The following is a 16,054-nucleotide window of genomic DNA, read 5'->3' as shown; positions in this document are numbered from 1 at the left end:
TGCCAAAAACATACATTGGAGAAAAGATAGCCTCTTTAACAAATGTTGCTTGGAAAACTGGAAATCCATCTGCAACAAAATGAAATTAAACCCCTATCTCTCACCATGCACAAAACTCAACTCAAAATGGATCAAGGACCTAGGAATAAAACCAGAGACCCTGTGTCTAATAGAAAAAAAAAGTAGGCCCGAATCTCCATAATGTGGAATTAGGCCCTAACTTCCTTAGTAAGAATCTTATAGTGCAAGAATTAAAATCAAGAATCAATAAGTGGGATGGATTCAAACTAAAAAGTTTCTTCTCAGCAGAAGGAACAATCTGTGAGGTGAATAGAGAGCCTACAGAATTGGAGCAAATTTTTACTTCTCAGATACAGCACTTATCTCTAGGGTATATAAAAAACTCAAAAAGCTAAGGACCAAAAATAAATAAATAAATAAATAACTCAATCAATAACTGGGCCAAGGACCTGAACAGACACTTCTCAGAAGAAGATATACAATCAATCAACAAATACATGACAAAATGTTCATCATCGCTAGCAATTAGAGAAATGCAAATCAAAACCACTCTAAAATTTCATTTCACTCCAGTCAGAATGGCAGCTATTTTGAAAATAAACAACAATAAGTGTTGGCGAGGATGTGGGGAGAAAGGTACACTCATACACTGCTGGTGGGGCTGCAAATTGGTGCAGCCAATATGGAAAGCAGTATGGAGATTTCTTGGAAAATTGGGAATGGAACCACCATTTGACCCAGCTGTCCCTCTCCTCCTTGGTCTATACCAAAAGAAAGGACTTAAAAACAGAATACTACAGGGACACAGCCACATCAATGTTTACAGCAGCACAATTCACAATAGCTAAACTGTGGAACCAACCTAGATGCCCTTCAGTAGATGAATGGATAAAAAAAAATGTGGCATACATACACAATGGAATATTACTCAGCAATAAAAGAGAATAAAAGCATGGCATTTGCAGGTAAATGCATGGAGTTGGAGGAGATAATGCTAAATGAAGTTAGCCAATCCTATAAAAACAAATGCCGAATATTTTCTCTGATATAAGGAGGCTGATTCATAGTGGGGTAGGTAGGGGGAGCATGGGAGAATTAGATGAACTCTAGATAGGGCAGAGGGGTAGAGGGAAAGGGAGGGGGCATGGGGTTAGAAATGATGATGGAAAGTGATGGTCATCATTATCCAAAGTACATGTATGAAGACACTAATTGGTGTGAATATACTTTGTATACAACCAGGGATGAAAAACTGTGCTCTATATTTTGTAATATGAATTATAATGCATTTTGCTGTCACATATAAATTTAAAAAATTAATTTAAAAATTGGATTAAAATATTCAAATATCCAAAATATTAAATAAAGAAAAAAATATGAATACCTATTAGGTCCTACTCATATAAAGGAACCATTCCCCAACAAAACATGCATTTACAACATAGTAAGATAAGTGACATAACAATTATATTATAGAAACATGCAGAAAAGACATTTAACACAGACTGGGAAGTCAGACTTCTAGTCATAGAGACATTTAAATTAAAATGGTAAAGCATGTACTGCAGCTAGCTATACAACAGCTTGAGAGAAAGAGGTTTTAGAAAAGAGAAAAGCAAAATTTATAGTGTACCAAGGCTAGAAAACAAGAGCAGATATGTTTGAGTAACTTAAAGAAGTTCCATTAGACTAGAAAGCAAAATGGAAAGTATGGAATAGAAAGAGATGGTGTGGTAGATGACAGAAAAAGAGATACATAAAAGAGTTTGAATTTTATTCTAAAAGTAAATAACCTCCCAAAGATGTCCACTTCCTAACTCCTGGAACCTATGACTATGTTAACTGGTAAAGGAATTTACCAAATGGGATTAAGATAAGGATTTTGAACAGATGAACAGATTACTTTAGATTTTAACTGTTTGTCCCAATAAAGTCACAGGGTCCTTACAAGTGGTAGAAGGATCAGTGTCAAAGACAGATGATGTAAGCACAAAAGCAGAAGTCAAAAACAAAGAAGATACTATGTTACTGGCTTTAAAGACAGAGCAAGGGCAATAACAAGGAATGCAGATGACCCCTAGAAAAAGGAAACACAAAGAAATGGATTCTTCTCTAGAACCTCCAGAATGAGAATGTACTGCCAACACATTGATTTTAAGTCCAGTAAAGCTGATTTGGGACCTCCAGATAATAAATTCAGTTTTAAATTTCTTGTGATTTGTTACACCAGTAACAGAAAACAGTATAGTATGAAAAAGCCCCTGTCTCTAAATAAAATACAAGAGTATGGCTGGGGATGTGGCTCAATGTTGTGTGCCCCCGAGTTCAATCCCTGGTACCTCCCCCTCTCTGCCCCAGAAAAAGAAATAATCCAGTGAAAGAATGGGATGCAGAACATAGTTGACAGAATTAGCTATAAAAGGAACAGGAATGACTACTTCTAACTGAAACAAGGGGAAAGCAAAGTGGGTGAGTACAATATTTGGTAGCAGAAAGCTTAAAAATTCAAAAGGTGGAGCATAACCAACATTACAAGATTAAATGATTTTCATATTCCTGGCACTTGAGTTTTACACCAAATGCTAGGTGCCGCGTCCGGCTAACGGAGCCGAGTCTGTCGAGGGACGGCGGGGTTAAAAATACACAGGACACCAAGGTTCTTCATCCAGGAGGGAGCATGTGCGCAGCGCTTTATTGCCAAATTTGTTCCCCTTATATATCTTTTTAACAGCTGCGGGAAATTACTCAAAAGTGAGGAGGGGAGAGTAATAACTGCGTCCTTGGGTTACCGTCACGTCACCGTCCCCTATCAGGAGGCTCGAACAGGTCAAGATGTTCCCGAGAGACACATACGCGCGAGGCATATAAACAGGGAACCGCAAGCCCGCTTCCTGGCCTTGTGAGCTGGCCACATTGACATGCATAACAAAGAACTGGGGGTTGAGTCCCCAGGGGCCAGGGCGGGCCTGCTACCAGCAGCTAGGTATAGACAGGTGAACAAAATGTTCCTGAGAACAATAGGGTCACCAGTTAAAAATGACCTCTTTCTACCTTTACTACTGTCTCACTAAATACACAGGTACATACAGGGGGAAAGGAGTACATTCAACAACATTGGAAATATAGAGAAATAGTCAAACCAATACCAAAATTTGAAAGGAATTACAAGGTATTTGGAATTAGACTGAGAAAAACTCACTGAAGCTATGAATGTCTTCTCCATTTTCAGGTACCACTTCAATTTAGACTATTAGAACACAAGGTGGGGTAGTAAAGGGAATAGAGATATGGAAGACTGGCCAAATTGCTAGCAACCAGAAATTGGACTAAGAAATGTACACAAACTGTCCTTCCAACTACAGATTTAAGAAGGAAACTGCCACTGCACCTATTAAAAGAAAAAGTAGGCCCAAATCTCTATCATGTCAGATTAGGCCCCTACTTCCTTAATAAGACTCCTATAGTCCAAGAATTAAAATCAAGAATCAATAAATGGGATGGATTCAAATTAAAAAGCTTCTTCTAAGCAAAAGAGGTGACAGCATTCTGCTGTCATATAACAAATTAAAATTTAAAAAGAAATAAAATAAATTATGCTTTCTTCTCCAAAAGAAAAAGTGATAAATAGAAGCTAGATAAAAGTGTTGCTAGCAAATCAGCATTATTCATAATGTAAATTGACATTATTTTAGTTGCAGAAAAATAATACTAGATGGAAGTTTAGATATGCATTAAAGAAAGTAGGATATTCAAAATGTTATATGCATTAAAGAAGGAAGGATACTCGAAATATTAAATAAATAAATATAAAATGCTAAAAAAGAAAAAGAAATAAAGAAGAAGGAAACTGCACCATCATGCCAGTGAACAAATAAGGAATTTCTCAAGAGCTATTTTCTTGTCCCCTGCTATGAGCTGAACTGCATTCTCCAAAAAAATTTTAAAGTCCTAACTCCTAGTACCTGTGACATGACTTTATTTGTAAACTGTTTTTTTTATAGATATAATCAAGTTAGGATAAAGTCATTAGGATAGATCCTAATCCAATATGACTAATGTTTTACATGAAGACATTAAGAACACAATATGCCAACAGAGGCAAAGATTGGATTGATAGAGCTGAAAGTCAAGGTACACTGTGGATAGCCGCCACCAGAAGCTAGAAAAAAAACAAAGAAGGATTGATTCTCCCCTTCAGTTTTAGAGGGAGCATGGCCCTACCAACACCTTGATTTCAGCATTTAGCTTCCAGAACTTTAAGACAAATTTTTTCAGTTGTTTTAAACCATGGATTATGTGGTTCTCTTTAAATAGAAACCCTAGGAAACTAATATACCCCATCTGTTAATAATTATCTAATTTGGACAGATCTTCCCTCTCTGAAAATAACCACAGAGCAAAATAATTACCAAGTGTTCATTAAAAGAATAGAAAAAAGGAAAAGAATAGCATCCAGAAAATAAAAACATACCTCTGAAATTATTTACTGTGAAATTTAAAGGAAATTTTCAGGAAAATAGCTTCATTACAAGAATATAGGAATTTACACTTTCACTGACTGCCTTTTAAAAACTTAGAAAAAAATAATTCAACTAAACAAACTGTATTTTCAAAATTAGATGATATTCTTTTACCTGATTGAAGTCCAAAAAAGAGTTCCTCATCTTGAAGTAGTTCTTGAACACAATCTAATCTCATGTTAATGGTTTCAATATCAACTAGAGGTTCTAATATATTAGAACGAAGTCTTCTACTCCCTCCAGGAGTCTTAGTATAATTTAAAACACCAAAAAGAGTATGATTATTCCTTTGAAAACACAAGTTGGAAAATTCCATTAAGTATACAAAGAAAATTCCATTTTAACTTTGTAATTAAATAATTTTATAATCTATAACAGTGATATTTAAACTTTACTATGCATACAAACTACTTGGAGATTCTTCAGTATGTCTTGGAAAAGGACTGAGAATCTATATTTTTAACAAGCTCCCAAATATAGGGTCAGTCAATGAACCAAATTTTGATTATCAAGGATCAATAGTATCTCCTTACCCTTAGCGTCTTTTTCCACAGATCAATTACAATATTCAGACTAATATAAAGTTTTTAAATCTATGACATTTCATCAATAATAGCAAAATTATCAGTAATATATCCTAAAAGGGGTGCATTTATATTGATTTTTAAAAAATGAGTATTTAGTGTACTGATTTTGTTCTAATTGAAGAAGTTACAGAATTATAAGCAAAAGAGAATTCCATAATTTCTAAGTGATTCTTATAAAGAAATAAGCTATTATTAAGAATGCATTTCATTGGACTTTTTATGAGACAATTATAATGTATGTAAAATATCTGGTTAATTCTAATTTTTTGTTTGTTTTTTAAAGAGAGAGAGAGAGAGAGAATTTTTAATTTATTTTTTAGTTTTCCGCGGACACATCTTTGTATGTGGTGCTGAGGATCGAACCTGGGCCGCATGCATGCCAGGCGAGCACGCTACCACTTGAGCCACATCCCCAGCCCCTAATTCTAATTTTAATGAATAATTATTGAGTCCTTACAGTATTCAAAACTCTATGCTAAGTCCTAAGAACATAAGACAGACATAATTTCTATGGCCTTTATAGTGTAGTGGCTAATAATTTTAAAAAATTTTTTTTAGTTGTAGGTGAACACAATACCTATATTTTATTTATTTATTTTTATGTGGTGCTGAGGATCAAAACCAGTGCTTATCCATTAATTAGTCATGACAGAAGACAAAACAATTTGAATGGGGACAGAGAGACAATAAACGCATAATCTTAAAAAAACAGCTGGGCATGGTGGCACATGCCTGTAAAACCAAGCAGCTTGAGAGACTGAGGCAGGAAGATCACAAGTTTAAAGCCAGTCTCAACAACTTAGCAAGGCCCTGAGCAACTTAGCAAGAACCTGTCTCAAAATAAAAAATAAAACAGTTTGGGAATGTAGCTCAATAGTTAAGCACCCCTGGTTCAATCCTTGGTGAAGAAGGAGAAAAAGGATAAGGGGAAAGGGGAGGAGAAGGGGAAGGGGGAGAAGGAAGGGGAAGGAGAAGGGGAAGGGGGAGAGGAGAGGGAGAGGGGAAGGGGGAGAGGAGAGGGAGGGGGAGAGGGAAAACATTTCACATATATAAACTACTAACAAAAAATGATAATAAGAATGCATAAGAAAATGATTAGAATGTTGATGATTAGTTAGGTTGATTAAGAACGACTTCTCTGTGTATTCAACAGTTGTCTTAAGACTTGAATGACAAAAAAAGGAGGCAGCAATGCAAAGAGGATGATGGGATGGGAATTATAACAATTACAGCTAACATACGAAGAACACTTGGTATGTACCAGTAATTGCTTTAATCACTTTACATGTATTTGACTCATTTACTTCTAACAACCATTGCCGGGTTTCTGTTCTCGTGACTAAAAGGCTCAGGGGTCACTCCAAATAAACTGGGCTAACTGGGATGCACAAAATAACCACATGAGACACAAATACCTTTTTCTTTGGGGTCTATGTGACGGCTCCTCTGACCTTAAGGGTCCGAAGAAAGAGAGAGAGTGAGAGCACGAGCTGAACCCTTTTATTGAGGAGAAGTTATTTAAATGAGGCAAGGGGTCAGGTTTTGCTGAAGTCCGGATGGGCAAATAACCGGGAGGTGACAAGCAACTTGAAGGTTGAAGCGGGAACTACTGTATTGCAAGTGAACTCAGCGGGAACTGAGCGAGAACTCAAAGTAGTGGGCTCCTAAGGTAGCAGAACCGCTTCTCTGCGGGACAGCAGAGGTATATATACCTAACTAATTACACACAGCTTGACTCAATTACCATTATCTAGATACAGCAGTCAGCCAATAAGGAATCTTCATCATCTTAACGGCTCGCTGGCATTGCTTCACAAACCGCTCCTCCTGGCAAACTGCCAGGCGCCATCTTGACTTGAATTGCATCCCCAACAAGGTTTCAGGGGGCTGAGTCTATCTTCATGATGTCCACTGTCAGCAGGTTGACTGACACCTGGGTAGACCACACCCAAGGGCACAGTAAGGACACACACAAGGCACTTCTATGGAAGATTCTATCCTAAACAGGGCAAGGGGTTATATCACAAAGGAACAGGTGAGCATAGCTTCACCCATGGGGCTGTAGCAAGTCACACCCATGCAGGAGACATGGACCCTTGGACCCAAGAAGGGTGGGGAAAGCTCTACCACATTTCTGTGACTGAGCACCTCAGCACCCAGCCAGGGAGTGTGACTCAGTCATGTGCAAGGATGGTCTCCCACAAATCATGATATAAGGTAGATGCTATTATTAGTCACATTTTGCAACTAAAGAAACTAAAGCACAAGGACTAACTTATCCAAGGTTTCCAAGTAAGTTTCTAAGTAAGTAGTAGAATACCAACTTAAACCCAGGAATTCTGGCTCTAGAACCAGAAAAAAGATTGAGCTTTACAAGTGGGCTAAGAATGAGAGAGATGAATAAAGAAGTTGATAGAGACCAGGACACAGAAGTCCTGTAGGTCATGGTAAAGAATCTGGACTCTATTCTGAATGTCATAGGAACCACTGGAGGGTTTTATACAATAAAGTCAGGAAACCTGATTTCTAGGGGCTGGAGTTGTTCTCAGTGGTAGAGTACTTGCCTGGCATGTGTGAGGCCCTGGATTTGATCCTCAGCACCTCATATAAATAAATAAATAAATTGGAAAAAAAAATCCATTTACAACTAAAAATATTTTTAAAAAAGAAAACCTGACTTCTAGATTAAAAATATCACACTCTAGCTACTACTTGTAGAAGGATAAGGAAAAGGCAAAGAGATAAGTTGATAGGCTATTATATTAGTTCAGTCTAAGAGAACAGAGGTTTGGGTTAGGGGTTAGTCTTAGAAATGGTGAGAAGTGATACAGAATTATATAGACTCTCAAGCCTAAGTCAGAAGCATTTACAAATGGATTAGATCTGGGATGTTAAAAGGAGAGGAAATAAAAGTGACTCTTAAGTTTGTAGTCAGACTATTAGATTTTGGACAGATCAAATTAAACAAATTTTTAGGGAACTATCCAGATGAACTGATGGGGGGTCTCTCATCACATGCACAATTTTTTTTAACCTTTTGAGGACTTGATTTCTGCAGAAACAAAGGAAGTGACCAACACACACAAGTCTGACATTTGCTACAGAAATTAATGGGTGTAACAGGTGACAAGTCCATATAAGCACTGGAGCTATTCAGATAGTTCAGTAGGTATAATATCCATCTGTTAAACTGAGATTCTTTGATTCAAGTCTGTGAAAAGACTTCTGAATTTCTCATTTTCTATTATAGTACAAACTCTGGAGATCAGATATTCCTTTAAGTTTGTGTATCCCTAATATATAGCAGGAACTCAAGCAATGTTTGACAATGATAAACAATGATGAAGTATGCGATGTCATGAGGTAAAACTGAATATAAAGCACTTTACAACAATTACCAGGGTTGATCATTGATTTTTTTATGTTAAAATAAAATAACATATGAGGCTGGGTTTGTGTCTCAGTGGTAGAGCACTTACCCAGCATGTGCGAGGCGCTGGGTTCAATCCTCAGCACCACATAAAAATAAATAAATAAAATAAAGGTATTGTGTCCAATTAAAATAATAATAATAATAACATAAGAAGAATAACAGAAAATCAATAATAATTTTAACCCACACCATAACATATGTGAAGCAGTACCTCAATGTGGTTTTAATTTTCATTTCCCTAATGCTAGTTTATCTTTTCATGTACTTGTTGTTCTTTGTTATAGCTTTTGAAGAAATGTCTTTTAAGTCCTTTTACTCAGATAGTAACTGGGTTTTTCTGTTGTTTCATACAAATATGTTTTAAAACCTAACTTTTGTAAAACATCTGAGTGATTCACCAACAAGGGTACAATGATTAAAAATGTTTATTCAATATTTCTCTATCAAAAAATTAAAAGAACTTTCATGTATTCACATAAAATATGACATAAAATATGCTGATATATTTTATAAGAAAAAAAAACTGATGCTCTTACCTACAGTCTTGGTTATTAATTAACAATTCAAGGTTTTGGGCTGAGGATGAATCTATCATGGCTGTCTGTTCACTACCCTGAAAACAAATCTTCAGCGATTTTGGTGCATAAACTGAATTTTGAATAAACTCAACATATTTTAGTAAAGCTGCAACAGCTGCAAGGCAGTAATACCTGTAAGGTGACCAATGACATAGCATTATGTGTTTAGAATTAGGGAAAAAAAAAGTATTGATAGAGAAGAAAACATTTATTTCACCTTAATATTAGGAAAATCACAAGTACTTGCATAGGATCACTTAAATTCAAAGCTAAAAGGTGCACTGAATATGCCTAATTTTTAAAAACAAGGTAAATAACCTCTAATCCATAAAAAATCCCATTACTTAAGGGATATATTAAACTCCAATAAGTTACTTCGAAGAAAACATTCAATAGTATATTGTATCAATTGTTGACATATCATTCTAAATATTCAAATAAGTTGAGACTTTATAGGTATAGTCAAGAGGTCCCACAGCCATTATGATTAACCTAGTAAACAGGAGGTCCACTGGCTCAGAGAGTATCTATTTAGCTTATTTAAAGAAACATTTTTTCCAAAAGTATCATCACTGTCTCATGCTGACCCTTTTAGGAATAAATGTATGAAGTAACAGAAACACAACCTCAACTGTTTTCATTTCCTAGTACTCAAAATTCTAGGATATTGTAACTACTTGAGTGTTTTTAACTCCAAAGTATGGCAAGCAGCAACCATTAGGGCAACAAATTATGACTAATTTGAAAAATTCTATGTAAATCAAATTAGTAATATATGCCTTGTATATAAACTTCATTAATTATTTTTCTACTTCAGTAATTACTATGTATTATGAAATCAGGCACTTTTCTAGGTGGTAGGGATATAACAGATAACAAAACAGAAGAAAATCTGTGCCCTTGTGACACTCATACTAGAGATTAATTTCCTTTATATTATAACTTACTTGGATTGAACCTCCAGTAGGACAGTGCTGAATTCAGTAATACATAACTGTTCGATGTATTCTAATCCTTTGGTTTCATTGAAGTATTTCCTTTGGATAGTACTGAAATTAACGTTCTGAAAAGAAGTTTTTATTTTAAAACTGTAAAAATTGTTGAATGCCACACAGTTACTAAAAAACTGCTTGCTTGGTTTTTTTGTTTGTTGTAGTTTTTTGTTTTGTTTTGTTTTCTTCCTTTGGTACCAGAAATTAAACCCAGGGGAACATTACAACTGAGCTACATACTGACTTTTTTATTTTATTTTTTAATTTTAAGACAGGACCTCACTACCATTGCCCAGGCTAGCCTCAAACTTGCCTTCTGCATCAGCTTCTCAAGTCACTAAGATTACAGGCATGTGCCACCATGCACCCACCTCGAAATTGTTATTCTTAAATGAATCCTGGTACATGGGTAGGTGGTTTCAATACTGCTTAAAGTTTATCTTTTAATATTTTCAACATTTAAAGTAAGTTTTCTTAATTATTGAAAAAAGAAAATGGTTATTTATCTTGCTAAACGAATTATAGTGTAGTCTGTAGTTCTTATTAGGCATTACTCTCATAAAATTTAACTAAATATATATTAGATATGATAATTTAAAAAATAGAGCTGGAGTGTATCTCAGTAGTAGAGTGCCTCCTTAGCATGTATGAGGCCCTAGGTTTACTTCCCAGTACCAAATAACTTTTAGATTAATAAATAAACATGAAAGTCTTTGTCTTCTATTAATCTTATTCTAAAATAACAATTCTATAACATCACACAGTTTTAACCTCAGTCTTCCATACTCTAACATATTGAGAAAGGGTAAACTTTATAATGTGCTAGTTGAAAAGATGAAAATCCCAACTCCCACCTCCCTGTTCTATAATATGCTATTTACATGTGGTGAATTTAATTTATTTAGATTAAAGAGAAAGAGCTAATGGGACTTTTTGAAGAGGGAAAAAAAGGCATGCAGTTGTACAGTAAAAGGTTTACTTACTCTGGAAAAAAGTAATGGGTAAGAAAGATAGTATAATAACAATGAACTATGAAAAAGCTGTTAGGACTGAAAAAAAAACGTGAGCAGATAAGTAATATATATGCCAGGATTGTTTTAAAAGTTATTCAATTTAATCATCACAATAACCCTGTTTTATTTTCCTCTAAGTAAAATTCTGAAGTCAAGTAACTTTCCTGATATACACAGTCCAAAGTAAAACTTCTTTAGCTATGAAGTCCACATTTTTTCTACTTCATATTGATTCTGATTTAATGAAGGTTTTTTAATGATAAGTGTAGTAATAATAACAAGAGTGATAATAATTATTATTATTTTTCCCTCTATGTATAATACTTTCTCTTCAAATTCTTCCCATGGCTTGCTCCCTTAATTTGCCCAAATGTAATCTTATGAATGAAGCCACCTCTGATTACTTTATATAAAATATGAATTATTTAGTGGTAGGTACTAATATTGTCCTAAATTTTCTGTCAAAAAAAAAATCCTGAAGTTCAAAGATGTTAAATAACCTGCAGAAGTTCATTTAGAGTCAGGATTTGAAATTAAGACATCCAACTTCTCTGTTCTCTTGTTTTTCTTCTTTTTAATTGGTGTATTATACATAATTGTAGAATTCATTGTTATATATTCATACATGCACACAATATAACAATACATTTGGTTGACTTCTCTATTCTTTTAAGCACTATGCTATACTACATCTTAAACATATGGAATGTTTTTTGTTTTGCCTTTGGAGGACCTAACTGTTCCACATTTCACGTGATTCTAGTAGGCCTGTCAATTACAGTATTCTGTGACCCACAGCAGATTACTCCATGATCTAGGAGTAATTAATCATAGTGCCTCTACCTCCAGAAATAGTGATTAGTCTAATGTGAGAAAATGAACAAAGCAGGACCAGTTAGCATCCTTTCCTGGAATTCATATATGGACACTGGTTTGGTTATGCTGAGATTACATCAGCCTAAAGCTATCAGCAATCATCTTCTTAAACTTCATGGAGGTAATCTATCTTCAGTAGAAAAGAGATAATACTGGGGAGAAGGTAGAGGCAAAGATTCTCTCGTTGACTAAATTCTAGCCAGTAGATCTCAACTTTGACCTATCCAGACAAACTAAATACTAACAAGGTTTCTAAAAGCTCAAGGGTACATCCCTAGGATGATTCTACAAAAGGATGCCAAAAAATCCTTACTATTTATTTTAGCCAATGCCTAAAGATAAGAGTCCTTGTCTCCCATTCTCTGTGAGGGAAGGAACCTAACTTCAATACCCAGATAGTTTTCACATGGACCAACTCCACTTTCCTACTTTTTGTAATTTTTCACTTCCCTGACTCTGTTGAGCCCCTTCTCACTTCCCTAACTCTACTGAGCCCCTTCTCACTTCCCTGACTCTACTGAGCCCCTTCTCTCACTTCCCTCCCTAGTTCCTCATTCTCCCTTTAAAATACCCAGTCACCTCTAACAAAGCAAACTTGAGTTCACTCCACATTGGACACTTTTTCCTATTGAAATAATATATTTCTGATTAAAAATTTGTCCTTGAGCTGGGTCTGTGGCTCAGGGGTAGCACACTTGCCTGGCATGTGTGAGACACTGGGTTCAATTCTCAGCACCACGTGTAAATAAATAAATAAAGAATAAAGGTCTACCAACAACTAAAATAAAATTTTAAAAAATCTGTCCTTACCATCTTATCTAGATGTGATCAGATTTATCTTTGACATAGGATCTATCCAACCACTGACTTCCCAGTTACATAAGCCAATAAATTTTTGGCTAGTTTAAGTTGGATTCCTGCTACTTACCAAAAGACCTAAAAGGCCTAATCAGGACAACAAGAAGTGAGAAAGAAATATGTAAAAAGGATGATGAAAAGAAGTATGAGCCAATGAATGAGAGAGCAGAGAGAAAGAAACTTATAAAATAGAGACAATAAATTTAGAATAGGGACTATTTCTGGCAATGAGTCAATAAAATAAAACAAAACAGCTGAGTTGTGTAGTACCTCTAAGAGCACCACGGGGGTAAAAAAAACGTACATGACGACAGATGCTGAATATATTAAGAACAAGAGCAGAATTCATTAGACCCTAAATCTCATGTTGGTTCCAAATGTATTAAAATAAAAGCTAAGTCTAAAAATATAACAAAATATTCCATATTCTGAAAATAATTAGCACTCCTCAGGAATTATTCCAACTGCAATGTTGCTTACTTTCTTGGAACCACAGTCCCAATTCCACTAAACAGGGAGAGTTACTAGAGAAGAGAGAAACTATATGAGGGACAAAGCATTTGTTGTATAGGTTGTACAGCATTTACAAGTCACAGTCCCACAGACGGAGGCTACACTAGTAGACTAATTGTAAGGCAGTACATGTTCCCTTTGGGGAAGCTGAAACAATTTTGTAACAGAGACTAAACTGCCTAGAGAAAAAAAGCACTTACTGATAGTTGCTATCCCCTGGAAGAATGAGAACTTCAATTTTAACAGTAACTAGTTTCCAGAAAGCTACATCTAAAGAAAACTGGGCTTTAACTAACAGTCTGCTGTCCCTTGTATACTTGAGAAACCTCTTATTACCTAAAACATTTTTTTCTTTTACTTAAAGTAGATCAAGAATGTCCAATCAAATGTGAATTCTTTATTTTATTCTTGTTTTAGATTAGTGTTTGCATTTATTGACTATTTTAGGATTCTGAATATACAGTTACTCAAATTAGTTTTTCCTTATATTACAAAACAGAGTCTAAATAATTAAACCTTGAATGTTATTTTTGAGAATGAAATTGTTTACCTTGAAATTTTCTGTGATCAGAGTGAACAACTTCGTTGAATTCCCCACAACACAAGCAGTATTTGACATTATTATTTCCAAAGGTGATAAAATTTTGAGCTTAGTGATCACCTAAAATTATTGGTATAAATAATTTCATCAATGTAATCTTAGAACAGTCTTTAAAATAAAAAATTTCAATATTCTGAGATAATGACTTAATATTAATTCAGAAATAACAAAATTACAAATGGTCCAAGTTATACTTAAATCAATTTCTAATGATATATATTAAACATATATCCACATATATACATTATCATAAACATAGGCTATATTTAACTCACATTAGTTTGTAATAATTATAACTTAAAAGTTAATTTGAACTTATGAAATATATATTCCCAAAATAAGGTATTTTAAAATAAATTCTTCTACTCAATATTTTACCCATCTTCATTAAAAACATGAACATATCCAATCATGTAAGCATGGCAATGGGATTAGTACATCCCCATCAGTACATTTCAGAAGTTGAAAAGTACAAAAAGCAGTGAGAAATATTTGCTTTCTGCCTTGTGCTTTTTAACAAGATGCATTTCTTGGAGCTACTCGAGACACAAACTTAATCAGTATGTCCAACATTCCTGTTTTTCTAAAAAAAAAAAAAAAAATTCCCTATTCTTTTCAAATTATATAAAAAATTTTAAATACCCAGAAATGAAGTTAGTATACAGTATTAATATCATTTAGGTTGTTAAAGATAATAAAAATTATTAGGAAAATGAAGCCTATATATACTGGGGAACCATAAAGGGGAACTTGAAAAGATTAAACAATAAAAGACTAAAAGTAACATAGTACATCATATTTTAAAAGTAATTATAATCTTGTCAAGTAACTTTAGCCAGACATGGTGGCACATGCCTGTAATCCCAGCAGCTGGGGAGGCTGAGGCAGGAGGATTACATATTCAAGCCAGCCTCAGCAATTTAGCAAAACTATAAGCAATCTAGTGAGATCCTATTTCAAAATAAAAAGGCCTGGGGGCTGGGGATGTGGTTCAGATGTTAAGCACCCTTGGGTTTAATCCCTGGAATTAACAATGGTAATAATAATAATACCAACAACTTTTCTAAATGAAAAGATTAGGAAAAGGTTCACATCTAGCTGACATATCACACAAATTCCCATGACCACAGATCAGTGGCCCAAATTCATGTGATCAATACAGAGGCAAAATAAGTGAGGGCAAGAAGCTAAGGAAGTAGATTATGATGATCTAAGATACTAGTTTCCCTTAACTCTAGGAAAAAAAACAAATATTATTTCAATGGAAATAATCCTCCTAGAGATACGATTATCATGTTACCTTTAGAATGAGTCCAGGTATTATTAATTTGAATACATTAATTTTAGACACTAATGTTAAACATAAATTTGGAATATTCCAAGTAACAATAAAACATTTTCTTTTTTTTAAATATTTTTTTAGTTGTTGACAGACCTTTATGCATTTATGTGCAGTACTGAGAATTGAACCCAATGCCTCACACATGCCAGGCAGGTGCGCTACCACTGAGCCCCAGCCCCAGCCCAAACATTTTCTTTTTAGAATAAAAAATATTTTTAAAAAATCAGATGTAAAACAACTTTATTTTAATTCACAGTAACTGGAATAACCATGAATAACCTTTATCCTACCAAAAAGTACAAAACAGAAACTAATTAGAAAAACACTGACTTGGAACTCTGCATACTGCCTACTAGAACAACCATTTTCTAGAATTATTAATATTTACCTTGGCATATGTTGTATTGTCTGCAAACTGGGATAATATAATTTGAGGGCTTTTTAAATCAACGCTTGCCATTCCTATTTCACCTCTGGCAAGTCCTCTCCCTTCTACCACAGCTATAATAACTGATGGGGCATGTGCAGAAACTGAAGAGGATGTAGCTATAAAAAAAGTTTTAAATGAAGAAAATATATAAACTTACAAATGATCATTTCTAATTTTCTCACATAAGACTTCAAAGCCCCAAAGGTGAACATAGTTAAGAAAAATGCAGTCTATATTTCAAAGAAGCTAGAAGAGAGGATTTGATGTATACTCACCATGAAGAAATGATT

General features: G+C 34.6%; 1 protein-coding gene across 1 annotated transcript in view; it reads right to left on the bottom strand.

Annotated features, from left to right (window-relative positions):
• The window catches only part of Msh4 (mutS homolog 4), an 86,553-nt gene that overhangs the window by 58,172 nt on the left and 12,327 nt on the right, over positions 1–16,054 (bottom strand). The window contains exons 3-7 of the mRNA XM_027935258.2: positions 15,723–15,880; positions 13,942–14,052; positions 10,087–10,202; positions 9,098–9,271; positions 4,656–4,828 (exon numbers count right to left, since the gene is read on the bottom strand). Coding sequence (XP_027791059.2) covers positions 4,656–4,828; positions 9,098–9,271; positions 10,087–10,202; positions 13,942–14,052; positions 15,723–15,880 — 732 coding nt within the window. The remainder of the gene's footprint in view (positions 1–4,655; positions 4,829–9,097; positions 9,272–10,086; positions 10,203–13,941; positions 14,053–15,722; positions 15,881–16,054) is intronic.

The sequence above is a fragment of the Marmota flaviventris genome, chromosome 10 (genome assembly GCF_047511675.1).
Source record: "Marmota flaviventris isolate mMarFla1 chromosome 10, mMarFla1.hap1, whole genome shotgun sequence".
Lineage (NCBI taxonomy): Eukaryota > Metazoa > Chordata > Mammalia > Rodentia > Sciuridae > Marmota > Marmota flaviventris.
The sequence above is the reverse complement of the archived record's forward strand: the minus strand, read 5'-3'. Positions and strand labels throughout refer to the sequence as shown.